Here is a 27,770-nt window from a genome sequence, read left to right on the forward strand (position 1 = left end):
GTGTTTCCCATTTTAAAAATAACCATAGTCCCCACCTCTATCCCTTATATGGCAGCACCATCATATTCCCTCCAGCTTCCATGTTTTGTGCCTCTACCTGGGCAGCATCTGGTCTTCCATCTCAGTGTTGTTTGAAATGAGGGATTGCATTGGGGACGTTCAATATGTTCAAGCCGCTCATTTTCTTCTTCCCCTCACTCCCCCAGTGCTGCGGGCAGCCCCTTGACCTCAGCGGAGCACTTTCTGGCGTGGCCATTCTCAACATTCCCAGCATGCACGGCGGCTCCAATCTCTGGGGCGAGACCAAAAGACCCTTGGGGGAGGCAGCAGCCCGGAGCACAGCAGGGGGGGCGGCGCAGCCCCAGGTGATCACTGATGCTGAGACCCTGAAGAACTGCGTGCAAGGTGCGCTGAGCGATGGAGCGGGCGACTTGGGCCACGAAACGTGAGGGTAGCAAGCTGGGAGTAGAGCAGAGCTTTGCAGGTGGCAGGCTGGGCTGGATCAGCCAGGCTTGTCTGGCATTCTTGGGAGTCCCAGCAGAGAGGACTGGGAAGAGGAAACTCACAGTGCTTGGGATACATCCCAGTGTCCTCTCTTTCCTCCCTCCCCCAGATCTGAGTGACTGGCGCATGGAGGTGGTTGGCTTGGAAGGTGTGATCGAGATGGGACAGATCTACACGGGGCTGAAGAGCGCCGGCAAGCGGCTGGCCAAATGCTCTGAAATCAACCTGCGGTGAGTGGCCCATCTGCCCAGGGCAGCCTGTCCTCCTCCTCCTCTCGCAGTTGCCACCTGGAACGCCGTGGTAGGATGAGGTTGCAGGTCACTGGCCCTGCCCACCACCTTCCCAAAGGGGGCCAAATAAGCATTGCAGAGGGCTGCCCTGTCAGTCTGCGACAGATCATTGCTTACTATCTGAAGCAATAATGTTTCAGCATACTTTGTAAATACTATTATTAGTACGGATTGCCATAGCAGGAAGCCAGAGATCAGTGTGGTAGCATCAGAATTTAGGTACCTCTTGTGGCGCAGAGTGGTAAGGCAGCAGACATGCAGTCTGAAAGCTCTGCCCATGAGGCTGGGAGTTCAATCCCAGCAGCCGGCTCAAGGTTGACTCAGCCTTCCATCCTTCCGAGGTCGGTAAAATGAGTACCCAGCTTGCTGGGGGGTAAACGGTCATGACTGGGGAAGGCACTGGCAAACCACCCCGTATTGAGTCTGCCATAAAAACGCTGGAGGGCGTCACCCCAAGGGTCAGACATGACTCGGTGCTTGCACAGGGGATACCTTTACCTTTTTTAATCTACACACCTCATTCATCAGATAGTGAGATTATATCCTGGCTTGAAACTCTGGGCCTTCGTGGTTTTGCGCCAGCCTCCCTCCCTCCCTCCCTCCACTGAGTTTCTGTCCCTTGCAGGACCCTCAAGCACCTCCCCATGCAGATCGATGGAGAGCCTTGGATGCAAGCGCCGTGCACGGTAAGCATTGACAGGACAGGGACCACCGTGGGCATTTGCAGCATAAAAACCTGGTGGCTGCAGGCTTCTCACCCCCAGCCTGACGATGCCTTATCCAGCCCTTACTTCTCCCCAACCCCTCCAAGTTAATAGATGGATGTCCAGTTAGGATGCTGGCAGAGCAACGAGTTACCTGCTGGGACAGGGATGGCAGGTGCGATGGGAAAGGGCTTCCGAGAGATTTCCCCCTGTTGCTCAACGCTGTGTTTTGCCTTGATCGAAAAAGAAACGCAGCCAGGTGAAGTTGGATCAAGAAGGGAAGGGGGAAAGGTTTTCAGGCCTGCCTTCTTTTGCCCGTTTTCAGATCAAGATAACCCACAAGAACCAAGCCCCGATGCTCATCGCACCGCCTCCTCGATCCTCCAGCTTCTTTGGCCTCAAGAAGGGACCGCAGGAGCCCTGAAGGCGCTTCGGTGCCTGTCGGGGAACAGCCACCTCTGTGGCGACGCAGCCTCTGGGCCCGCGCTTGGGAGGTCACGCGTCCTGCACCGCTGGGGGGAGACCCCTCCTCCGCCATCGCCACACGACACTGAGCGCACCGGACGGCACTCCTTGCTGCCTTGTTCATGGCCAGGGGAGGGGCAGCAGCCTCTGCCGCACAGACCGGCGTTGCCAATCCCCTGGCCCAGGGTGGAGCCCCCAAGGCTCTCTGCCCCGTAGGCTTTGCAGTGCCCCCATGTACAGTATTGCCCCCTCAGTGAGGCCGCCTGACTGCCCTCTCGCCCTCCTCCCCTGCCGATGCCAACTCCTCCTTCCCAGCCTGCCCCGTGGCCCCCTAAGCTGCCAGCTCGTGCCTGGTAGATTCCACCCCCTGCACTTGAGGTAACTACTGAGAGACTGTGGCGGCACCAGCTGCACTCCCCCCCCCCCGCTCCCCTTTTTATTTATTGCGTCTCCGTTCCGAGCCCTCCACTCTCAGTTAAGTTATCAGAAGTGCCTCAGCAGCGTAATAAAGGGTAGGGTGTTTTTTTTCCCCCCTTCTGTTGCATCTGATTTCTTAAAATATGGGGTTCACGCGAAATACCTGGGCTGTGGGGTTCCAAGACTTTAAGGCAGGGGTAGGCAAACTGCGGCCTTCCAGTTGTCCAGTCCAGATGTCCATGGACTACAATTCCCATGAGCCCCTACCAGCATTTACTGGCAGGGGCTCATGGGAATTGTAGTCCATGGACATCTGGAGGGCCGCAGTTTGCCTACCCCTGTTTTAAGGCCAGGCCTGGACACTGCACTGGTAAAAGTGCATGTGCAAATGTGTTGAGTCTGTGCACACACCCAGCAATAAGCGTTCACTAGCCCAGCAGTGCCTGACACGGCTCCTGCCAGTGAGTTGCCCAGTGTCCGTTTGCTGCTTCTTCCAGTCCTCTCTTCCTGAAGGCAAAGAGCCAGTCCCCGGTTTCCTGCACCCCATCAGAGGCAAGAGGGTTCTTCCATGGTTGCTGGGAGGATCCAGTCCATCGCAGGACGGTGCTTGGCTCACAACTAGCCAGCATTTTGTTTGGCTGCCCTGGGGAGCTGGGGCCATCTTGGGGTGGCCCCTGCTTCCCTTTCTCAAAATCCCAACAGCTCAGCAAAGCTGGGTGCCCTCACAACAGATTTTTGGGAATAGAATTTAGACAGAGGGAATTTTAAACAAAACCTTTTCTGCTTTCTCTCACACATTTGCATGCACACATTGGGACGCTTGCTGGGTAACTGCGCAACACGACGGCCACTCCACCTGTGGAACGCTCAGGCATTGCGCTGCAGGCAAGCCGAGGACTTGAAGGGCAGCCCAGCATCTTTGCTCCTGCAGCTCACGGCTCCTGCTTTTCCTGGAGCCAGAATGTGTCACTGGTAGGTTCCTCCATGGGAACGCCACTCTTGTATTGAGGGAGATCCCTCGCCTCCTCCGCCTGCAAGGCAGCAATGTAAGGAGGAGCAGAAACAACAGTTTATTTCAGTTGCCATTTTTTTGATCCTCACTGATCTTAATAAGAAATGGGTTTCATTCTTGGTCACTTTGCATCCCTGGTCTGCTCATAGATCTGTTTGCGATACCGAGACCCTCTGTCTGAGAAGTGTTGTGTCCCTAGAGGTGTGGCGGAACTCCCCTTTTACGACTGCAGTGGTACTGGTCCTGATCCAACCACTATAGCTTGATAATGGTTTTAATATGGCTTCTTTGTATTCACGTGACTTCGACTCGCAATGCAGGACTAAGAGAGACGGCTCCGTTTGGGGAAACGGATTGCTCCACTTTCTGATTCCTTATTGACGCCTGTTCGGTGCCGCATAGGTCAGCAGAGCAGTGGAATTGTCTGGCAGTTTTGATCAGTCTGTTCCATTTCATTCCTAAGGACACTGTCTTCCCCCCTGCCCTCTCTTCAAAGGTCTGTATGAAAGCATGTATGGCTATTCTCCTAGCCTTTCCTCTTAAAAAGAGAAACAGTTTTGACAAACAATTCCAAAACTACACTGGGCATTACAGTAGAAGGAGCACGTGTGCTGTTTATGAGAAAATAGATCCCACACCAAACTGACCACATTACTGGAGGCTTGTTTCAGCTTTTCAGGAAAGACCTGGGAGCATTAAGAGAGTGAGCAGCTTGGCCTGAGCAAACGGTTAGTCATAACAAACACACACGGGGCGTGTGTACCCAAGGCAGCTCTTATCCTATCGGGTATGCAAAAAGTCATCCTCTGTCCGTTTGCTGCTTCTCCCAATCATCTTTGGAGCACAAGCTTCAGATTGGGCTGAGGGCCAGGATAGCTTTTCCATAATGGTGGTGGTTTGGGGAAGGGCCGCAAGCCCATCCTCCTGGATTTAGACTGAGAAGAGACACCATCTTGAATTCCGGTGTAGTTTTGAGGTTGGACTGCTCTGCTTTGGTGAACGCCAGAGAGGGGGAGGTGGTTTTTCATTCTATGCCATAAAGGAGGAGTCGTTGAAGACTTTGTTCCCTATGGCTGCAGTGCAATGTGATTTCCCCTAAACTGATTTTTAACTCTTGGCACCCATTTGGGAAGCCAGTGTGAAATTCCATGCATGCCCCTTGACGAACAAAGGACAGAATGCAAATGTAAGGAAAATATTACTTCTGAATGCCTAAAGCCCTTTCCCCATTTACCACTCTTAGCACAATAAAAGTGCATCTATTGGTTTTTTGTGGGTTCCAGGTGTCTTTCCTGAAGATAGCTTAGGGAGATGATGGTTTTCCAGCTCATGGGATGTGTTCATGCACACAAAATTGACCTGTGGATTCTAAAATCAGAATGGACAAATCCTACAAGGGTGACAGTTTTACACTTATCAGGAGTGTGACTAAATCTGACAAGCCATTTTGAAAGCTACATCACATGATGCCTCCCCCCACCACACACACACACACACACAGAAGAGCAGAATTCTAGTGAAAGGCCAAGGTGAGAGAAAACATTTTGATGTAAATGACGTGGCATGTCATGGACACGAGGAAGTAGCACTGTGCGGTGGGTCTTGCATACTGATGGAAAGTGCTGTCACGTTGCAGCTGACATACAGTGATCCCATACCGTTTTCAAGGCGAGAAATGTGCAGAGGCAGTTTGCCATGGCCTGCCTCTTTCTAGCAAAGCTAGACGTCTTGGTGGCCTCACATTCAAGTATGAGCTAAGGCCGACACAGCTTAGCTTCTGAGATCTGCCAGGATCAGACTAACCTGGGCTACCTAGTTCAGGGTACTTATTGCATGCATATGTTCCAGACAGGTTTATAAAAGAAGAAGAAGAATTGGTTCTGATATTTTTCCGCTTTTCCCTACCCGAAGGAGGCTCAAAGCGGCTTATAGTCACCTTCCCATTCCTCTCCCCACAACAGACACCCTGTGGGGTGGGTGAGGCTGAGAGAGCCCTGATATCACTGCTCAGTCAGAACAGTTTTATCAGTGCCGTGGTGAGCCCAAGGTCACCCAGCTGGCTGCATGTGGGGGAGTGCAGAATCGAACCTGGCATGCCAGATTATAAGTCCGTATTCCTAACCACTACACCAAACTGGCTCTCCAGTGCTCGGCTTGCAACTAGCCAGGAATAGGCCTGTGAGAGATAGGAGGACAGCAGGAAGTGCTGTTGAAGTTGGAGTGCTTGGTATTTGTAATGCTCTAGAATAGAATCCTACCACCTACTGAAGAGAGAAAACACAGATTAGCTGTAGGAAGGGGATGTCAGCAGATGAGGCAGGTGTTAACCCCAGAAGGAGCAGATCAAAGGATGGAGCCCTGCCTCACTGACCAAGGCCAGAAATCCATCACAGTGTGGTTTCACGTTTGTTTTTAACAACTAGCTTTATCCAATGCACTCAGGGTGGTTGCGATTTTAATGTGGGAACCCTTTCATATTCTTATTAAAGACCAGTCTCTCTGTCCCTCCCTCCCCCCCCCCCCAAATTCTTCTAGGAGAAATTATAGCTATGTATGTTTCCCCAGCAAGAGTAAAAGCAGCCTGGTGATTTCCAACAAGAAAAAGGAGATAGCCGTAATAGCCTTCCCAGCACTGTCCCTCCCCCTTAGAACCTGCAGCCGCACCGGCTGAATTGTATAAAAGGAAATGTCGGTCAAAAGGATCGCAAAGCTCCCTTCCTGAATCACTCCCACCCAGGCAGGCACTGAGAGGGTCACATCAAGGAGCCCCCGGGGCGTTTACTTAGCTGGAATTTTTTTTTTAAAAAAAAAAAGAAGTAACAGTGCTGGAAAGGGCAGACACCAAGGTCCCCTGTCTCAGTGCAGGCTCCACAGACAGCAGCCGCTGACGAGGCTTTGGGAGGTCCCTCAGCAGGCATCTCCGATTTTAGACGACATTCCCACTCAGCAGTGGGCTGCTTTCCCCACTGGCCCCCTTCCCAAAAGCTTGGCGTAGGAAGAGGCGCACGCTGGTACGGCTAGGCAGCCATTTCCTGGACGAAGTGCCGGCAGACGTCACGGTGCGCAGCGGGGTATATTTGACTCGCCTGTAATTAGGGGGAAATTTGTTAAAAACCCGAGATGGATGAGAGCCTTCCCCCCCCCCCCCCCGCAATATCTTTCCTCTGCTTTCTGATACTCTGAATTTAGAATGGTAACCATTCCAAGGGATAGGGGCATCCAGCTGGTAGATACTCTTCTACCCTGCAAACTGTACTACGGCGGACTGAACACTGGCGAACTGTTGGTTAAGACTTCTTAAGGTTGAGATCACATGCCAAAATTAAGACTGGAGCTGATGGGCAATGAGCAGTGGTTAAGGGGAGGGGGTTATCATAGGATAAAAATAAGTGTGAATGTAAGGAGGAAGGTGGTAGGGGTAGAAATTTGCTTTTTTTTTTTTTTAGAGCTTTAAGGAGCAGGCGGATCATCCGCCTACAAGCTTTGGTCCCAATCACCATTTCAGTTGGGAGCTTTCTGATTTCACAATGCAGCCTTAACTATTTTATATTGAGAAACCCTGAAACATTCTTCAGGCTTTGAGAACCCCCAGAAATGGTGAGATCGTGCAGAATATGGCTGAGAACCCTAGCTGTATACAACTCCCACCCCAGGGGGCCCGCTCCTTCCCACCCCCTCCAGGCCCATCATTGGCCATTTCAGGAAGGGGCGGGCAGGTCAGCACAACCATATATGGTCATATCACCTGATAAATGTTTATAACAATTATATATATATTAAAAATTAGTCAACTCCCACTCATTTGGAAAACCCTTCCAGGGCCATCAAGAGGTCCCAGGATTTCATGAAACCCTGGTTGACAAAATCTGGTTTAGTGGCGGAGCACCTGCTTTGCATGCAAAAGGTCCGAGGTTCAATTCCCAACATGTCCAGTTTGAAATGATCAAGCAGTAGGTGATGTGGCAGACCTCTGCTGACCAATGGTCTCCCTGCATATATAACCATATGATAATGGGATATTTATGGGAACAGGGGCTGTATTCGTTATGTCACTGCTGCTCTGGCTGGCCTTACCTCTGTGTGGTAGTTGCCTTATCTCTTTACAGTGGTTTCCTCAGAGAGGAGAAGGGATATGTACTGGGCAAGAAGACGGCCAATCGCTTGGTGGCAAAGCACATGCTTAGGGTCCCAAGTTCAGTCCTTGGTATCTCCAGCTCAAAGACACCAGTGCTGGGCCAGATGAAAACCAGACTCCTCCGTGTCACGTCACTAACTTCAGAGATGATACTCTTGCTCCTGACTCAGACTAGCTGTACTCAGAGGGCCTAGTCAGAGACTCACCTGTAGGTATAGGCGACAGCACCTATGAGACCAGCAACCAGCACTACGCCAACTACTAAGGTCATTTGGGCTGAGGCTGGAGCTCTTCCCGCTGCAGGAGAAAAGGAGAAGGAGGTACTGGTTGGTTTCCATTCCGTTTCCAAGGGCTGAGCAAAGTCACAGAGGTCACAGACAGACAGGGCTGGATACGATATATACATTTCCTCCAGAAAATAATGGAAATTCAGTGCCTCAGTCTAGCATCTCCTCCAAATACTTACTTTCTAAGAGCAGAGGACATGAAGGGACCATCTTGCTATTCAAGTTATTCATTTATATCCCACCTTTCTGCCCAGGGGGAAACCAAAATATCAAACATTGTTCTCCTCTCCTCCAGTTGATCCTCACAACAGTCTTGGGAGGCTGGGAGGCTGTGACTGGCCCAAGGTCTCCCAGAGAGCTTTCAAGGGCTGAGTGTGGATTCAAACCAGAGGGTCTCCGATCCTTAGTCCAACACTCTAACCACTGCACCACACTGGCTCTTGTGGCGGTAAGAACAGTAGGGGTTAGGATAGGCAGCTGCAACAGCGCTCATTCTACGGAAAGAGACCAAAGGAGACTTTTCTTTCCTCCCAGGAGCTTTAAGGATAGTGCTGAGCCCCTGAAAAGTTCAGGCCTTACCCTGGATGCTGACTTGGGTGCTGGCCACAGCGAGGCTATTGGCATCAGCCAGTGAGACGTTGACACAGTAAAGGCCGGACTGGTTGAAGACCTGGCGCAAAACCAACTGGCAGTCAGGGCTGGGCTGGACCGGGTTGCACACAGTCTGTTGGGCTGTCAGGCACTCGGCATCTGCGATGGTCGTGCACACTTCTTCAGGGAAGCTGCAAACGGGACAAGGACATCGATCCCAATGTTAGGGGAAGAGCACTCTGACTTCCGCCTTACTGTAATGTCAGCCCAGTTTCATTGTGTCTTTCCTTTCTCCACTCCTTAGTTTATTGTGTGTGAGAAAACACAAATCAGCCGACAACTCGGTTCTGATTTCCTTGCATTCCTCTCTATCTTCATCTCAGAGTTCTCACATACTTGAGCCACTGTTAAGGAACGAGAGACTGGAAGTCCCTAGGGACTGGTTTCTCTGGCCTCTGAAATCTTGGCCACGCAGTCCTCCCTTCTGTCCTTGTACTGACTCCCACAGGATTTAGTTGGTTCAATGTGAACTTTGGTTGGCTATGTAATGGAAGGATAACTCCATGGCGATTGGACAATTAAATCCTAACATCACAGGGAAAGAGGGGTGGCTATAGTGGTTGATTGAGGTGGGAAAGGAAACTCAATCCTTAGTTTTTGTTATTTTGCTAAGCTAGCAAGGAGGTCATAATTATACTGGCTGTTCGTTGGCACTTAAGATCCCTTTTAATCCAGACTTTTGAAATGACTGGTCCAGAGTAAACTTATTGGGCACCTTTGAGCAGCTATCCTAAAGTATGACTGGGTTAGAAAGGGAACTCCAAGATTCTTCTGGCCCCAGGATAGTTGAGTGTGGACTAACAGGAGGGGACATAGGAGCAAAATCACCCTTCTTTTTCTCATTAGGGTTGCCAGGTCCCTCCTGGCAACTGCCAGGAGATTTACCAGGAAAAAAAGGAAAGCCCAGGTCATGTTGTTAGCGTTCCACAGGAAGTGACATCACACTAGCAATGTCTGGGTAATGCTCTGGTATTTGGGTAAAAAGGGCTTCTACCATAGAGTTTTGCCCCAGATATCAGCATCACCTAGATGTTGGCATGATGATGTCACATACTGTGTGACATCAGCCATGTGGCCTGTGTCTCCCTCTTTTTGCTGGTAGGTTTCCTTGCCAGCCAGCTGACTGGCAGCTGGGGGACAGGGCCAAGCAACAAGGGACCCTCACCTCTACCAGAAGTTCTGCAACCCTGTCTCTCACATTTAATCACTCAAGAAGGGAGCAATCCAATCCTCAGTTTTCCAATGTATGTGAAATAAATGGCTAAACTGAAAAGGTGACAAAATACAGCAGCCATTAAAAGCTAGGGACTGATTGTGAATGACATCACAGGTACTATCCAATGATCGTTTGTGATTCTTATGCAATCACATTTCACATAGGTGAGTATTGCACATTAATAGACAATATGCTGCAGTTCTAGCAGTTGGGGAAATGCTGTGTCCTTAGGACAAAAGTGCTGTCTTCAGGAACAACATTCCCACCACCTACAAAAAACACACCAGTGTGCCATTGTCATTCTCTAGAAAGACTTTTAAGGTTGATCTCTGTGGGCTCTGACAATTGTGCAAGATAGGAAGCCCTCCCCTTCCCTCACAGGTGGACTAGCAGAAACAGCATGGGAGAAAGAACTACCAAATCCCAATGAGAGGAAGTGTATCTCAAATAAAACAAGAGCCCAGTGGTGCCTCAAGGACTAACAAAATTAATTCCAGCATTGGATGCCACAAGTCGGATGCATCTGTTGAAGCAAGTTCTGATTCAGGAAAAGCTTACACTGGGATGTGTTTGAATCATATAATCATAGAGTTGGAAGGGGCCATACAGGTAATCTAGTCCAACCCCCTGCTCAACACAGGATCAGCCTCAGCATCCTAAAGCAACTTGGTTCAACTTTAAAGTGACCCCAGTCTCGTTTTGCTGCTACACAGTTACCCACTCCCCCATAATGATCTGTCTCTGCCACACATAAGTATCTTCCATTGGTCAGTTTTCCTACTATCATTATTCGTTGATGCAGGGTACAGGAATCAATGTGAGTAAAGCTGAAGAGTCTTCGTAGAGCAGGGGTTCTCAACCTGGGGGTCAGGACCCTTTTGGGGGTTGAATGACCCTTTCACAGGGATCATGGCAGGGCAAGCAGCTTGACCTGGGGAGGGGAGTCATCAACACAACAGCCTTGTGGGGGTAGATCAAGATAGAGCATTCATCTGTCTGGAGCAGTGGAAAAGAGCAAGATCGGCATGGTGGGACAAGAGGCAGAACTGAACTGAGGAACCCGGGAAAAAAACAATTGATATGCAATCATGAACAATGGATCTTCGCGCCATTGGTCAGCTTGGGTTTAATTCCTGTGATAGAACACTTGCATACTTTTATGCTTGAGGGTCACCACAACATGAGGAACTGTTTTAAAGGGCTGCAGCATTAGGACGGTTGAAAACCAGTGGCCTAGGGCATCCTTACCTTCCTTGGCAGGTCACCGTAAGATCTACTGTGTTTTCAGAGACGCTTGGTGTCAGCGACACCACCTGCACAATCTCCACACTCTCGATCCCCTCTGCAGCAAAAGAGAATGACAATGAGCCTTTAAACTTGTTCATTAATGATTTGGAGCTGGGAGCCAGCAACGAAGTAGCTAAGTCTGCAGGGGACACAAAGTAGTTCAGGGCGGTGAAAACCAGGGAGGACTGTGAGGTGCTCCAGAGGGATCTGCCAAGGCTGGACGAGTCAGCATCAATATAGCAAATCAGGTTCAACATGGGGCAAGTAAAAAGCAATGCACATCAGAGCCAAAAAATCCTAACTATAAAAACACATTGATGGAGAGAGATCTTGGAGTCATGGTAGATAACTCACTGAAAAGGGATTATTCAGAAGGGAATTGAAGACAAATCAACTAGTATCAAAATGCCTGTGTATAAATTGATGGTGCGGTATCATTAGGAATACTGTGTACAGTTCAGTTCACCGCACCTCAAATAAGATAACATGGGATAAGGTGCAGAAAAGGGCAACTACAATGATTAAGGGGTTGGAACCCTTTACCTATGAAGAAAGGTTGAGTAGGTTAGGGCTGGCTAGCTTGGAGAAACTATGACTGAGGGGTCACATGATGGAGGTTTACAAAATTATGTCAGATAGAGAAGGTAGAGAAAGAAGTACCTTTCTCTCTCACAATACAAGAATTCCTGGGTACTCAATGGAATTGATAAGTAAGTTTAGAGCAGGTAAAAGGAAGTACTTCTTCATCCAATGAGTAATTAACACCGGAAATCCACTGCTGCAGGAAGTGGTGGCAGCTTCAAGTATAGACCTCTTCAAGAGGGGATAGGATGAACATATGGAGCAGAGGTCCATCCATGGCTCTTAATCACAAGGTATAGATGGAATGCTATGTCTAGGGCAGGGATGCTCTGTATTCTTGGTGCTTCGAGGGGTCTTAGTAGGAAGACTTCTGGAGTTTTGGCCCCACTGGTGGACATCCTGATGATGCCTGGGTTTTGGCCTCTGTTTGACACAGGTTGTTGGACCGGATGGGCTATTGGCACGATTTTGCACAGCTTCTCGTTGTGTTGTTATTATTTTCTAATGACCAAAGAGTTGTATTAGTAAATGTGGGGCTGTGTGGGTTTAATCTACCTAATTACTTCTTTCTTGACTTACAATCAAGCTGAAATAGCATGAAGGGGATAACAATCACTTCTGTAGCCTTTGCGCTACTCCAAGTAACTCCGAACCCCTCTCCCAACCACACCATCTCCAAGACTCACGGACAACATCCAGATCAGTGGCAAAGGTCCCATAACGGTAGAGGAGACAACTAGATGGCGCCTGCCGTTTTACCAACACCTGGACCACGTTCGTTGTAACTGTGTCGGTGTCAACCAACCCAGATACAGTCGGATCAATGGTTGCGGTGTCTTCCGTAGGATCTGCTGAGAAGCAATTGGACATTTATGGAGATAAATGTAGGGAAGGGCGAAATAGAAATATGAATAAATAAATAAGCCTGTTCTGAATGCACATAAGCACACTTTCCCATCTCTCTTCCCCCACAATCCCAAACGGCAGCATGTGTCCCTGCTGTGTTAAGTTCCAGAGGGACCAGGTATCTCCTGCTTGACCCACCTTGTGTCACTGGGGAGGCAGGGGTGTCGGCCACACTAGAGAGCGTATCTGATGGAGGCACACTTGTAGGTAGCACTGGGGATTCAGTGGGTTCTATAGCATCAGGGTCATCCTCAGGAGTCACTGTGGATGAAGCAGGAGCCGCGGAGCCAGGTAGAGATCCTGGCACCATAGTAGACACTGATAGGGGATCTGTGGTGGCTGATGTGTCTTCAGCAGAAGTGGCAGAGACAACATTCATGGGTTCCAAGGATGCTGCAGTCAAGTCTGCCCCTTCAGGTGCATCACTGGCTATGGTAGCGGGTCCTTCAGGCACAACACTGGCTATGGTAGCAGGCCCTTCAGGCGCATCACCGGCTATGGTAGCAAGTCCTTCAGGTGCATCGCCGGCTATGGTAGCGGGTCCTTCAGGCGCATCACCGGCTATGGTAGCGGGCCCTTCAGGCACATCACTGGCTATGGTAGCGGGCCCTTCAACCACATCACTGGCTATGGTAGCGGGTCCTTCAGGCGCATCACTGGCTATAGTAGCGGGCCCTTCAGGCACATCACCGGCTATGGTAGCGGGCCCTTCAACCACATCACTGGCTATGGTAGCGGGCCCTTCAGGCGCATCACTGGCTATGGTAGCGGGCCCCCCAGTGACTAAGGATGCTGCCCCTGTATCTTCTGGTTCAGGCTGTTGTTCATTCGAGGGTGCTGGAGTTCCAGATGCTGGGGCTAGAAGTGCAAAAAGGAAAGGAAGAGCGAATGTAGGAAAACAGAAAACCTTCTAAGCCTTGTAGGGTCTTGATATCCTTTTTTCCCAGGCTGGTCACTCAAAGATGTTGGCCTTGCCTGCCACTGAACCAGGCTCAAACTCATCAGAAGACTTAGGTGAGCTGCAGAAAGAGGCAGGGGTCCTGTCTAAGGCTCAGGGATTTCCCAGCATCACAGAGGTTTCCTCAGACCTAGAGCTCATGGTTCCCAGGGTCATGTGCAAAAGATCTACAGGCAGACCCTACCATTGCAAGCAGTGGAGTCCCCAACTCATCAGACTTTGTGCAAAGAACCTGCAGTTGAGACCTTGCCACCAGGAGCCCCAGCAGATGTCCCAGAAGCAGAGACAACTACTGGGCTGATGGGCTGGGCTAGTAGATGACAGGCCTGTAGGGAAGCATATTGTCAGATTTTCAAACCATGTTTCAGTTCTTTGGCCAGATTTTGGTTCCAATGACACAACCCTTTGCAGGACTCTGATTCCAGCTGAGCCTTGTGCTGCCTCTTGAGTAGGGTTGCCCAGCTTTGAAGCGGTGGCTGGGGATCTCCTAGAATTATGACAGCTCTCCAGGCTACAGAGATCAGTTCTTCTGGAAAAGGGGGCTGATTTGGAAGGTGGATTATGTAGCATTGTACACCACTGAAGTCCCTCCCTTTCCCAACCCCAAAAATCTCCAGAAAATTTCTAGACTGAACTTGGCAGCCCTACTCATGAACCGGTTGGACTGCTCCCCTGTTGCCCTATCTAAGACTAGTGATCAGAGGAGAATCTAGCTGAGCTTCAAGCCTCGTGCTCTGGCTTGCGTTCTTGTACTCTAGTCCTTCTGCTCCAGAGCCAGGCTGCCCAGAAAGACCCTCCTGGCTACTGCCCAGAACAGATAAGACGGGCAATACAAGACACGCTTTTTCAGACTCGAGAGCTGGAACGAAAGCATGGGTTCCGTTAGGGGGGAATATATTCTTTCTAACATGTCTGGATATATTATTTACCTTAGAATTAATCAAACAGAATCCTGAGACTGAAAGAATCTTCATAAGCTCTTCATTAATGGAAATTCTTTCAAGACCCGACATCCTCTGTATAAATACACCCACACCCCCGAATGTGAGAAGTGATTCCGGGGCAAGATATTAAATGGAGGGTCGACTTATGTTTTTATATTGATTTGATTGGTTTACTGTTATTAAGATGTTTATTCTGAATTAAGTGATGTTAAATGTCGTAAACTGCCCTGAGCCAGCTGTGCTGGGAGGGCAGTTATATAAATCCAATAAATAAATAAATTTGGGACAGAAATATTTAGAAGAAGAAGAAGAGATGGTTATTACATGCCGCTTTTCTCTATCAGAAGGAGTCTCCAAGTGGCTTCCCTTTCTTCTCCCCACAACAGATACCCTGTGAGGGAGGTGAGGCTGAAAGAGCCCTAATTTTATGGTCAGAACAGCTTTATCAGTGCTGTGGGTGAGCCCAAGGTCACCCAGCTGGCTGCACGTGGGGGAGCAGGGAATCAAACCCAGCTCACCAGATTAGAAGTCCACACTCCTAACCACTACACCACGCTGGCTCTCTTCTAATAGACTCAGTTGGGTAGCTGTGTTGGTCTGAAGCAACAGAACAAAGTTTGGGACCAGTGGCACCTTTAAGACCAACACAGTTTAATTCTGGGTATAATTCTGGGCAGGCACAAAAGCTTATACCTAGAATTAAACTTTGTTGGTCTTAAACGTGCCTCTGGACTCAAATTTTGTTCTACTCTTCTGGTAGTTTTCAAACTTCTTCCTTTTAAGGAACCATAGCTGCAGCTATGTGTATTAGGAGAGACCCTGCACACTGATAAGGATTATGGGGCACATTCTAGGGCAGGGGTAGTCAAACTGCGGCCGTCCAGATGTTCATGAACTACAATTCCCATGAGCCCCCTGCCAGCATTCGCTGGCAGGGGGCTCATGGGAATTGTAGTCCATGAACATCTGGAGGGCTGCAGTTTGACTACCCCTGCTCTAGGGTATTTACAGCAAATCTTGACCTGTGCAAACTGAGGGTGAACTCTGGAGTACACCCACTACCGTGCATTGCAAGGGGGACCATAATGGTGTGCAAGGTGTCACTCAAGGAAGATTATCATTTTGTCAAGAAAGCCCTGGGAGAACTCTAAGCTGTCTTGAAACACAGTAAGCAAATCACCACACTATATACTCTTATCGCAGGGGTAGTCACAACCTGTGGCCCTCCAGATGTGCATGGACTACAACGCCCATGAGCCCCTGCCAGCAAACGCTGGCAGGAGCTCATGGGAACTGTAGCTCATGAACATCTGGAGGGCCACAGGTTGACTACCCCTGCTCTATTGGCCTTATGCTGTTCCTGTCTTCATAGAAAATGGTTTAATTTTTCTTCCTGAAAATTCTGGAAAGCAAATGAATTATGCCCTGTACAGATTTGTTTGTTTTCAATACAGGACTTGGTTTCAATTTTCAAAGAAAAAAAAAACCAATGGTGATGCTGACCAGGACCTAGTCTGCACACATAGGATAATGCACTTTCAGTGTGCTTTTGCCGCTGGATTTTCCTGTGCAGGAAAGGAAAATCTGCTTCTAAAGTGCACTGAAAGCACATTATCTAAATTGTGTGGAATGGGCCCAGGGCAGCTAGCAAAGAGGGACACCTGGCTCTTACCCACAGTCTGGATCCCGTCAGAGCTCGCCCCACTTAGGCTGCTGAGGGTGGGGAAGGCGCTGGTGGCCTGAACGGTGCTGCCCATTGGATTTGTTGTGGGGACAACGACTGGCCCTTCTGAGGTGCTGCTTCCACAAGAGGCCATGGGGATGGCGGCCTGGATCACCACACGGGGGTTGAAGGTCCCAGCGGCAAGGTAAGTGTGGGTAACCAGGGATGCCCGGGAAATCAGCGTCCCGCTCTCATCTCCAAAATCCCAGGAGTAGGAGATGTCGGCGTCACTCAGGTATTTGCTGGGGTCATGGAGCCGTACGCCAAAGGAAATGGCCCGGTTTCGCACAAAGCGGCCGTCCGTCCCATCTACATCCATCACCTGTGCAATGTCCACGTTGAATGGGATCTGATCTGGAAAAGGGAGCAAATAAGGGATGTGGAAGCTTAGAGAGGGTAGGTGCTGTAAACCTGAGACCAAGAATTGTCCATGGCTCCCCCCTCATCCAGCCCCTACCCCTCATTGGCCTGTGTGGGTAAAGTGCCTTCAAGCTGCTGCCTTACGGCAACCACAGCAAGGGGCTTTCAGGGCAAGCGAGAGGCAGAGGTGGTTTTTGCCATTGCCTCCCTCTGCAGACTCATCCTTGTTAGTCTCCTGTCCGAGTATCCACTTGACTAACTTCTGAGATGTGACAAAATCATGCTGTACCTTGCCACCCCTCCCTCCCTCACTGACTCATGGTGAAGAAGAAGAAGAATTGGTTCTTATATGGCACTTTTCTCTCCCAGAAGGAGTCTCAGTGGCTTTCATTCGCCTTCCCTTTCCTCTCCCCACAACAGACACCCTGTGAGGGAGGGGAGGCTGAGAGAGCCCTGCTATTACTGCCTTCCCTTTCCTCTCCCCACAACAGACACCCTGTGAGGGAGGGGAGGCTGAGAGAGCCCTGATATTACTGCCTCCCCTTTCCTCTCCCCACAACAGACACCCTGTGAGGGAGGGGAGGCTGAGAGAGCCCTGATATTACTGCCTCCCCTTTCCTCTCCCCACAACAGACACCCTGTGAGGGAGGGGAGGCTGAGAGAGCCCTGATATTACTGCCTCCCCTTTCCTCTCCCCACAACAGACACCCTGTGAGGGAGGGGAGGCTGAGAGAGCCCTGATATTACTGCCTTCCCTTTCCTCTCCCCACAACAGACACCCTGTGAGGGAGGGGAGGCTGAGAGAGCCCTGATATTACTGCCTCCCCTTTCCTCTCCCCACAACAGACACCCTGTGAGGGAGGTGAGGCTGAGAGAGCCCTGATATTACTGCCTTCCCTTTCCTCTCCCATCAACAGACACCCTGTGAGGGAGGGGAGGCTGAGAGAGCCCTGATATCACTGCTCAGTCAGAAGAGCTTTATCAGTGCTGTGGCAAATCCAAGGTTACCCAGCTAGCTGCATGTGGGGGAACAGGGAATCAAACCTGCCATGCCAGATTAGAAGTCCGCACTCCTAACCACTACACCAAGCTGGCTCTCGCTGACTGTCTCCCCAATGTACAGTCCATCTCTTCAGTCTTACCAGTGATGCTGAACTGAGATGAAGTGCCCCCAATAGGGATGAATTTTTCCCGTCCCCGATAGTGGTAGACCTGCACATCCATGGTGTAGGAGCCCAGTGGTACATCGTCAGTATCGATAGTCAGCAGGGATGAGGGACCATCCTCGACTTGCCAGTAGTGCCCTGTGAGGAGGGAACTTTCTAGAACAAAATACTGCTTGTGTGGGGAAGGGGACCAGGTTGCTGCCATCGCTCAAAAGAAAAATTAAGTTGAAATCAGGAACCCTTTTCCTTTTTTACTAGACTTGCCAACCACCCTGTGTAAACTGGACTCTCTCAGGATTACAACTGATATCTAGATGTCGATTCCCCTGGAGAAAATGGCTGCTTTGTAGGGGGGAGTGAACTCTGTGGCATTACATCCTGCTAATCTCCCTTCCTCACTCAACCGCCACTCCCCAAATCTATAGGAATTTCCCAATCTATTGGTAACCCTAAGGGGTCAAAGAACAAACACTTACCCCAGGTCTGCCAGACATAGACAAATTTGCCCCGGCCGCCCCGATTGCTTGGTGGAAAGGGCTGCCCATCGGGAAAGAACCTGTCAGACATTTCAAATTCCTGGTCAGGGAAAACGGGGTCTCCCTGCATGACATGGCTACCTGGAAGGCAGTGATAGAAAGAAGGGCGGGGCAATTAGGAGCCAGCATTCTTTGTTTATCATTTTAAACAAGCTATTTCCTAAACTCTCAAATAACAGTTCTTGAGGCTACATTCCAGCAGCCGTAAAAATATTACCTCTAATAAAACGAAAACCACCCATATAAAACATGCAGAAAAAAATTAAGCAGTAGTTCTTGGATTTAAAAAAATACCTGAGTTCATAAAACAGCAGCACTAACGTTCCTGATATATATGCTGAGTTTACACCAGCAGAAATTAAAACCATTGATTCAGTATTAGCAATGGGTCAGCAGAGGTAGAAAGTAGCCTAGAATCATAGAATTAGAAGGGATCTCTAGGATCATCTAGACCAAGGGTAGTCAAACCGCGGCCCACCAGATGTCCATGGACTCCAATTCCCATGAGCCCCTGCCAGCATTCGCTGGCAGGGGCTCATGGGAATTGTAGTCCATGGACATCTGGAGGGCCGCAGTTTGACTACCCCTGAGTCCAACCCGCTGCAGAATGCTGGAAATTTACAGCTATGTAAAGGTAGTACATAAAGCTACATAAAGATAGTACATAAAGCTTCTGGAAAGTAGTAACTTTAGTTCTACGGGAGCTTTAGCAGGATACAGATGCATCATAGAAGCCTCCTCCTCACCATTTATGGTGCAGTTCTGGTTCCACACTATGTGCCCATCCGGAAGCACTGTCTGATTGTGAGGGAACCTCAGAGAGATGCTGAACGTGGCCTTGGCACCTGTTATGGTCGGGGCGTCATTGCTGATGTCAAATGACACATGGCCTCCTGAAAAGGAAAAAGAAAGGGGCTAAAAATGCCACAGAAGCCTGGAGTCCCACCACCACTGCTAAGGCCTCTGCCATTCAACTCACAGCTCCCCCTTCTCATGTGGAACCACAACCTGCTGTTCAAATAAAACCCACACCTCGCCAGCAGTCCCTCTGCCTTGGGTCTCCCTCTTTCCACCGCGGGTACAATCGGGAATTCCAGGTCTTGTAGGGCGAGTGCTTGTGGCTCCCATTTTCTCCCCATCGGTTGTTCTTGCTACTGGCTCCTAAAGGGAAGAGAGAATCTCATAGCCTTCAATGTTTCACAGACAAAGATGGATCAGTCTTGGGTACCAATGTCCCAAAAATCCTTGCCTGATCATTGCACTCCCCCCCCCGCCATACATTTATCTTCTTCCACAAAATGACATGCCCTTTGGCTAGAACTCATGCCGTCTGCAGCATTACAGCACTTCTTTGAACAAATATCCTTATCCATGGTTCCTCTATATATTTGTGAAACAGGCTGGGGGGTGGCATGTGTCTGGCTGTCCAAGTTGGAATAGCAAAGCTGGTTGCACCCTGATTGGCTCTGCCCCTGCAGCTCCCGCCCTCTGTCCTTGGACTCTAGCCTCTTTGCTGTCAGACACGCCTCAGTGCCTGGAGCCAGCAGCAGGTAAGGGGAGAGGGCCCCTGGCAAAGGGTCGTGGTGGATGGCCTGCTAACGAGGGCCTCTTGGCCTTCCAGGCTGGGCCTGCTAACGAGGGCCTCCCAGCCTGCTGACTGCCTGCTAAGGAGCTCTGTCCCAGGCCTACTAACGAGCTGCCCAGTCCCCACCCACCCCACTTGATCCGGGTGCAAGCTGCGGCCCAAAGCCACATGCTGCCTGACCGGGGGCCAGGGGAGGGGACCCTTTCAAGGCCCATTCTTAGGAACAGACTTTGAAGTTAGTTAAGTAATAATAGTGGGTTCACCTTGCTTTTTTCAGTGATTATCCATGCCTCCTTCACATGGTTAGTTGTGCATATTTCATTCTAGATTTCCCGCACAGATGGGAATATAATAATAATATGGGACTCCTGTGTTGAAGGGAGATTTGTTGCAAGGCCTGTGGTTCTTGCCTCTGCAGCCTTGTGGTTTGTAGAAGCAGCGCGTCAGTCCACCTTAGCCTCCCTCTGTGACCTAATCAGCCACATATGTTCATCATACCTACCACCATCCTGATTTCCAGACATAGGATCAAGCTGTAACCCAAATGCATCATCTAGGGCTGCCAGCTTCTGGGTCAGTTTGGGGATCTCCTGGATTTTCTGCTCATCTCCAGACTACAGAGATCAGTTCCCTTGGAGAACATGGATGCTTGGAGGGTGGTCTCTACGGCATTGTACCCTACTGAGGTCCCTGTCCCCCAAAGGCTCCATTCCTAAATCTCCAGGAGTTCCCCAACCTGTAGAAGGACATGCTACCCCAACCACCTCCCCCAGTGACCAGGGGGTGGTCTGGTAACCCTAGATTTATCATGCAACCAGCTCTTCTTTTGCCTCTATGGTAATTCAGTTTCATTCAACTCTGGCAGGAGACTGGAGGCTCCAGAGGTAGATTATGTAGTCTGTGCCTTCTTAACCCACAGAACAGAGCCCTGCCCTCAGCTGAGAGTCACATGAAAGAGCTTGGGCAAAGGCTTCTGAGCCCCATGTGATGGAAGCCCCACGGCACTGTGCAGGACCGAGCCATCACATGTTGCCCAGCCTGGAAGCCGAGTAGAAAAACCCTGGGCTCCTTGCCACAGAGATGGAGGGGGAGGGACTGTGAAGAAGAGAGAACTGTAAGGAAAATCTACTACCTATAACACAGAGGGGGATGTGGATCCTCTGGAGAGCCCTAAAAGGGGACTAGTCTTTGCAAATTAGAGCATGTTGTTTGGACTTTCAACAGTTCCCGTCAAGGCTTTGTAGATAAAACGGGAGGTGATTGTAAAAGTCCCTGGATCTTACCAGAGGAATTTCAGCCTGCTGTGACTCCTTTACCTTCTCAGATTAAATGAGCTCTGACTCACAAACGCTAAGGCTGGAATAAATCGCGTTCGTTTAAGGTCCCACAGGACGTCTGTTTGATTTTTAATCTTTAATCAGTTACCCAGACTGAGAGAAAGGCAATGTGGAAATAGTACAGAGATGAGCTCATGGCAACATGCTCCTGTCTATCTAAGCCACATCTAGTACATGTAAGTTGCCTTGTTAGTTCCAGTCACCTGTCCAAGGCCAATTCTTCCATGACTGGACACTTCCTCAGAGACTAACCCTGCTCATGCGATTTATGGGCCCAATTCTAGTCCAAACCACTACTGGTGAAGAAACATCCCAATGCCCTCTTTCAAGATCTAGATCAGGGGTGGCCAAACTGTGGCTCTCCACATCTCCAGACTACAATTCCCATGAGCCCCTGCCAGTATGGACATCTGGAGAGCCACAGTTTGGCCAAACCTGATTTAAGATGAACATCATTCTCTAGATAGGCATGCAAGGCTTGGAAGCAACTATATCCTCAAAGCAGCTGAAAAGATGAGAATATACACTTCAGGGAATGGACAGTTGTATGCAAGGGGTCATCACCAAGAACACATCAAGGACAACAAAAGAGCCTGTTCGGGGAGCCTTGCCCTGGATCTCCCTCAATGACACTAGGAAGAAAACCAGATAACTAGCCTAATAAATAGTCCATCGCTAGCCTAGTGGTCCTAGCAATCCACCATCCTATTTCCAGTGGTGACATCCCTTTGCTTGTTGACCACCAATCTAAGAGAACACGAGAGACACATTACAACAAAAGCATTTCCTTAATAGACAGAGCGGCTGAGTCTATCTACAGACCTGGCTTCCCACGCAGACAATAGCTAACAACACAACCTCAAGAGAAAGGCAAACTAACCAGCTATTTTGTCTAATCCAAGCACAAAGTTTGTCTAATCCAAGCACAACAGTGACGTCACACTAGGAAAAAGGTTGGAGGAGACCACCATGGAGTTAGGGATTTCTACGGTGGCGGGGGGCTTAGTTCCCAGGATTGTTCCCAAAAGCCATTTTGCCCGCTTTCCTGTATTAAGGAGCAGAAGGGATAACCGTAAGGAGGCTCAACATTGCTGCAACTAGCAAGGCATCTGAACACGCGTCCCGGATCCCGCAGCCCAATTAGACATGCCGCCTCTGCAGAAGCGACCCATGAAACAGCTGGCTTAGGATCTCTTTCACATTATTGTACAGTCGCAGTCGTTACATTGGCCAGTGATTTTGCACTAGTTCTAGGCTTAGCCTAGCAACAAAAAAATAGAACTGGGCATGAAAAGTGGTTTCTAATCTGGCCGAGGAATGCACAAGCACCGTTAATTAGGAGGAATGAAAAGCTGACCAGATTTAATTTATAAGCCAATTTTGGTCCTCTCTAACCCAATAATTGGATCTGGTGCCCAGGGCAGAGATCCTCCACCATTTGCCTTCTTGTGTGTCAAGCACACACAAACACACACACACACGCACATTCCACAACCCAGACAGCAAGCGCCACCACAAAAGGATTAGTGGAGTCTTGTCTGCTCAGCCTCAAATTCAGATCACCACGAGGTTTGGATTTACTAGGGCAGGCAAAGGACTTGTGTGTGTATGCTTGACTATGCCTTAATCCATCTCGTCAATTAACACAAAGCTGGGGAGGGGCTTTTTCTGAAGGTGGGGGGGGGGAGAGCCTTCAAACAGGGGTTCCTGCCAGTCGTCACTTATTCTAGCATCGAACCTGATTTTAGAACAATAGCAAAATAAATGCAACTGGCTTTCCTTTACATTAGGTCCAAGCGTGCTTTCAGTTCCTCATTGGTTGCCATCCAAAGTAGCATGTTTTTCCCACTGGTACATCCAGGTTATATCTACGGCTTGCTGTCAGAGCAGATTAAGTCATGACAGCTCATTCCTAGATAGCAGTAAGAAACAAGACTGTGCCAGGGGTAGTCAAACTGCGGCCCTCCAGATGTCCATGGACTACAATTCCCAAGAGCCCCCTGCCAGCGAATGCTGGCAGGGGGCTCATGGGAATTGTAATCCATGGACATCTGGAGGGCCGCAGTTTGACTACCCCTGCTGTAGACTTTGTCAACGGCCCCATAAATGTTTGGGCCATAGATAAAGCTTGTTCAGTTTGGAACTGAGTGACAATGGCTGGAGTCAGGGTTGCCAGCTCCCTGTTAAGAAATACCTGGAGATTTGTGGGTAGAGTTTGGGGAGGGCGGGATTTGGGAACAAGAGGGACCTCAACAGGGTATAATGCTATAGAGTCCACCCTCCAAAGCAGCCATTTTCTCCAGGGGGACTGATCTTGGTCATTTGGAAACCCACTATAATATCAGAAGATCTCCAAGTACCATCCAGAGGTTGGAAACCCTTACTGGGGAGTAGGTAGCTGTGTCGGTCATAGCACACTCTAAACACAAACGCCATGTGTATGCCTGTTATTAAGACTAACCAAAATAATAAGTGTAGATGAACTCTTTTGAGTTCTTCAGAACGCCTCTTCTTGAAAATGCAGAATTTTGCATATTAGGTTGACTTATACTTCTGTGTTTAGATAACCAAGAGATCTCTTGTGGCACCGCTCCAACCAAAATCACTATCCCAAGAAATTGTCAAATGTCTTAATGTTGTTTTAAACTAGAACAACATTAAGACAGCAGTAGAAACTCTTGAGGTTAGAATAGTTGCCACTAAATAAGCAGGTCTTCAACGTATCTACCTACTCAGTCATCAGACTTTTAATCCATGCTTGTGGACTCCGAAACTGATTCCATATCTAATCTCATAGAAGTCTGCTTTTAACCAAAGACAATAATTTTCCTTCAAGCTAGTGTATCGTAGTGGTTAGAGCACTGGAGACCTAGGTTCGAATCCCTGCTCTGCCATGGAAGAGTGCTCTGTGACCTCTCAGCCTATACTCTCAGCCTAAGTTACCTTCCAGCAGGGGTAGTCAACCTGTGGTCTTCCAGATGTCCGTGGACTACAATTCCCATGAGCCCCTGCCAGTGTTGACTACCCCTGACTTACAGGCTTCTTGGGAGGATAAAATAGAAGAGAGGAGAATGATATACGCCGCTTTCAGTCCACATATAGCGTGAAAAGTGCCTTGCGAAATAAGAAAATACTGAATAAAATTGATCAGAGGACCCCTCCACGACACCCCCCTCAGAAAAAAGAGGTGCAAAAGATGTCCAGACCTTCTGTTGATGTTTCTTTTGAGAACCTTACAGAAAAAAATATACATTGAGCGAATTGCCGTATGTGATGGTACCAAAACATCTGAACTTTTTTCACACTGTGTGTATGGGGGGTCACGTTTGAATGCTACTAACATGGGAGAGAATTTGGAAGAAGAATCCTAATTAAATTGCAGCCAATGTGGCTTTTTAAAAACATTTGCATCTGGAGCCAGTTTAAAACCTGTTGAAGATATTTTTATTTTATTTATTTTAGATTTTTATACTGCCCTTCCATACAGCTCTGGGTGGTTTACATATAACATCATAATCCATGCATGAAAAATGCCCTTTTGCCTTCACAAAACTGTTCAGCCTCAGGGCAATGTCAATAAAATTTTAATAATTGATTTGATAAAATGAAAGAAAACGTGCAAAACAGCCACAGCGGAGGTTCTACTTGGTTAATTTCCACTGTGGTAACATTTGATGGAATATATAATGCAAAGCTGCATAAGTATACTATTAAAATATATACAGATCCTCTGTTGACCTGTCCCAGGAAGGGTGGATCTTTTACAATGCATTGATATAGCGGTATAGTACAATCAAGCCATTCTTAAGCATGTTACCTTAGTAGAATTAATGGCTCTGAAAAACATTTATCAGTCAGGAAACATGTTCCCCACAATGGAGATTTTTCTTTTCACGTCTTCAAGGACTGCATTTAGAAACTTAACAGGACAGTACTAAGCTTGATTACTCAGAAGTAAGTACTACAGTGTTGTGGAGCTTACTTCCTAGGAAATGTGCTTAGGATTGCAGCCGTCACTTTGGTTGTCCTGTAAGACAAAGCCACTGAGTGACGGAAAACTTACATAGAGTCTGTCACGCCAAGTGTATAGAAGAATTTTCAAAATAGCCAGAGAGGTTCAGGGACCTTTAGCTTTGTTCTATTCTTTATTCTAACACTTTATTCTATGTCAGCACTCAGGAATCAAGGTTAATAGGTGATAGGAATATTTCTGCAGATGAAATAGTGCAATCCAAAAACAGTTACATTAAACGGTACAATCCAAAAGCAGACTTACATCTTTGAGGTCAACCGGTTTAGAAGGGTGTAACTCCGTTTAGGATTGCACTGCAACCTGGTTTTATAAAAATCTATACCTGGAGAGAAAAACTGGCCGGTACTTACTGCGCTGGGCTGCAGCCGCAGCCAGAAGGACCCAAGCTGCAGCTAACAGGCACCAGATCCTTGACATTATCGTCCCGGTTCTTTGTAGCCTGATGAACGTCCAGCAGTAGAAAGGAGAAGTGAGAAGCCACTAGCTATATGAGAGGGGTCTCATTTGCATACACCCTCCTCTTATTGGGCATGAAGGCATCAATCACTTTCTTTTCTCCCCCTCCCCTTGCTTCTAGTAAAGGGGAGCCATGGGGTGGGTGATCTAGTCACAAGTTGGTATTGTGAACACAATGGGGCCTCTCGTTCTTTCATACTTTTGCTGGCATTCCAAGGAAAGGGATGGGTCAAGCTCAAACACTAGAACTCTTCAAGGAGGTTGGAGCGGGAGGATTGTTAGAGTCATTACAAGAGACGGAGAAATTACCAGTTATGCAACTTGATGAAAGGGTATCGGGGTGAGATTACAGGGCACCTCAACTGTCCTCCAAACCCATTCTCCTGTTTGCAGTTACTTTATCATTACTGCTATTGACTAGTTCAGGAGGATACCTTTATAATGGAATAGGATTACAATATTTGCAGTAAAATGAGAGTCCAGTTGCACCTTTAAGCATGCGAAAGCTCACACCTTGAATAAATCTTTGTTGGTCTTAAAGGTGCTACTGGACTCCGATTTTTATATTTGCAGTAGTTCACAGCAAAGATTATTGTAGGGATATGACTGCATGTATCACTACAATGCACAGGCACATTTTTCTGGTGGGCATGTTTTGTTGCTTCACATGACATTCCATAATATTTACAGTGCTATATCCCAATAGGGGCAACACTGTCCCAAACCTCCTGCAGTCAATGATCAAACATCACTAGATGTGATGGTGTCCTCGTATCTGATACGGGGATACCGTCACATCTAGTTGGGCCCGTCGAAGGTGCAAATCTGATTAGGATAGTTAAGAGTTCAACGAGATGTGAACATGCTGGGAAAGCGGGCAAATGGGAACAAGATGCAATTCAATAAGTAGAGGTACAGAGTTCTACATCTGGGTCACAAAAATTAGAAGCACACATACTGGGTGGGAGATACACTTCCGGGTAGCAATGTGTATGAACAAGATCTTGGGGTACTTGTGAACTGTAAGCTAAATATGAGCAGGCAGCGTGATGCAGCGGTAAAGAAGGCAAATGCCGACTTGAGCTGTATCAACAAAGGCATCATATCAAAATCGCAAGATTTTGTCCCACTGTATGCAGTATTGGTCAAGCCGCACCTAGAATACTGTCTGCAATTCTGGAGGCCTCACTTCAAAAATGAGAGGGTGCAGAGGAGAGTGATGAGGGTGATCCTGGGCCTGGGGACCTTACGAGGAAAGGCTGAGGGACTTGGATGTTCAGTCTGGAGAAGAGGAGGTTGAGAGGGGCCATGACTGCTCTCTTTAAATATCTGAAAGGTTGTTACTTAGAGGAGGGCAGGGAACGGTTCCTGTTGGCAGCAGAGGAATAGGACCTGCAGTAATGGATTTAAACTCTGTGTTGAACAGTACTAGCTAGATATCAGGAAAAAACATTCACAGAATACTTCAGTGAAACTAGCTGCCTAAGGAAGTGGTGAGCTCCCCCTCAATGGTGGTCTTTAAGCAACTGCTGGACAAATTATTCTCATGGAGTCCATGGACAACTGGAGGGCTGCAATTTGACTACCCCTGCTTTAGACTAATCCTGCATTCAGCAAGAGGTTGGACTAGATGGCCTATATGGCCCCTTCTAACTCTATGATTGTATGGTTCTAGGACGGCACAGTTAGAAACCTAAAACATAGGGAGAGAAAATCCTTAGAACTGAAAATGTGTATGTTTGAGCTTCATAGTCCAAATGGAGCTGAGAGGTTTTAGAAACACAACACAACACAAATGTTCCATGGAGTTTTGGATTCCTGTTCAGAATGGCTGCTATAACATGGAGGTTTTGTTCTGGCTTCGCATCCAAACCAGAGATTTCTTAGGAGTCTCCATATAACATTCTCCCACAATTCTTTACTTATCTTTGGCCTTCCCATTTTGAACATTTTTTTTAAAATCCTGAAGACGGTCTAAGAGGTTGGGGACAAAGGCGAAACAGATTTGACTAAGGAAGAAGGAAGTAGAAGGTGCAACCTCACATTGGTATTCTAAATCCATCCTGAAGATGTAGGAGGGAGGCAAGGCCATATAATCTTTTTGCACTCATGGGGCCATTCCGCACCAGGATCTATGTAGCAAATTGGTTGCGGAACGAAAAAAACGCCATTTTAAATAGTGGAATTCGTCGTTAGGCATACCTGCCTTTGTAGTG

General features: G+C 48.4%; 2 protein-coding genes across 7 annotated transcripts in view; one reads left to right on the forward strand and one right to left on the reverse strand.

Moving 5' to 3' along the window:
• The window catches only part of DGKA (diacylglycerol kinase alpha), a 95,277-nt gene extending 89,359 nt beyond the window's left edge, over window positions 1–5,918 (forward strand). For all 5 annotated transcript variants that reach the window (XM_077328814.1, XM_077328816.1, XM_077328815.1 and 2 more), the window contains 4 exons: window positions 207–405; window positions 614–734; window positions 1,420–1,480; window positions 1,824–5,918. In XM_077328814.1, the coding sequence (XP_077184929.1) occupies window positions 207–405; window positions 614–734; window positions 1,420–1,480; window positions 1,824–1,922 (480 nt within the window). In that variant the 3' untranslated portion in view covers window positions 1,923–5,918. The remainder of the gene's footprint in view (window positions 1–206; window positions 406–613; window positions 735–1,419; window positions 1,481–1,823) is intronic.
• Window positions 5,919–6,147: 229 nt separating this feature from the next.
• PMEL (premelanosome protein) lies at window positions 6,148–25,714 on the reverse strand. Of its 2 annotated transcripts, none has more exons than XM_077328812.1 (12): window positions 25,449–25,714; window positions 19,176–19,304; window positions 18,890–19,036; window positions 18,084–18,224; window positions 17,584–17,745; window positions 16,031–16,435; window positions 12,595–13,314; window positions 12,237–12,401; window positions 10,930–11,023; window positions 8,394–8,596; window positions 7,734–7,824; window positions 6,148–6,478 (listed from the first exon to the last, which is right to left on the reverse strand). In XM_077328812.1, the coding sequence occupies exons 1-12, from the start codon at window positions 25,513–25,515 to the stop codon at window positions 6,319–6,321; spliced, it is 2,484 nt and encodes an 827-aa protein (XP_077184927.1). In that variant the 5' UTR covers window positions 25,516–25,714; the 3' UTR covers window positions 6,148–6,318. The 2 variants fall into 2 exon arrangements, with proteins under 2 accessions (XP_077184927.1, XP_077184928.1); XM_077328813.1 differs by having other exon boundaries at window positions 12,237–12,398; window positions 25,449–25,713.
• Window positions 25,715–27,770: the final 2,056 nt, after the last annotated feature.

The sequence above is a fragment of the Paroedura picta genome, chromosome 3, assembly GCF_049243985.1.
Source record: "Paroedura picta isolate Pp20150507F chromosome 3, Ppicta_v3.0, whole genome shotgun sequence".
NCBI classification, from domain to species: domain Eukaryota; kingdom Metazoa; phylum Chordata; class Lepidosauria; order Squamata; family Gekkonidae; genus Paroedura; species Paroedura picta.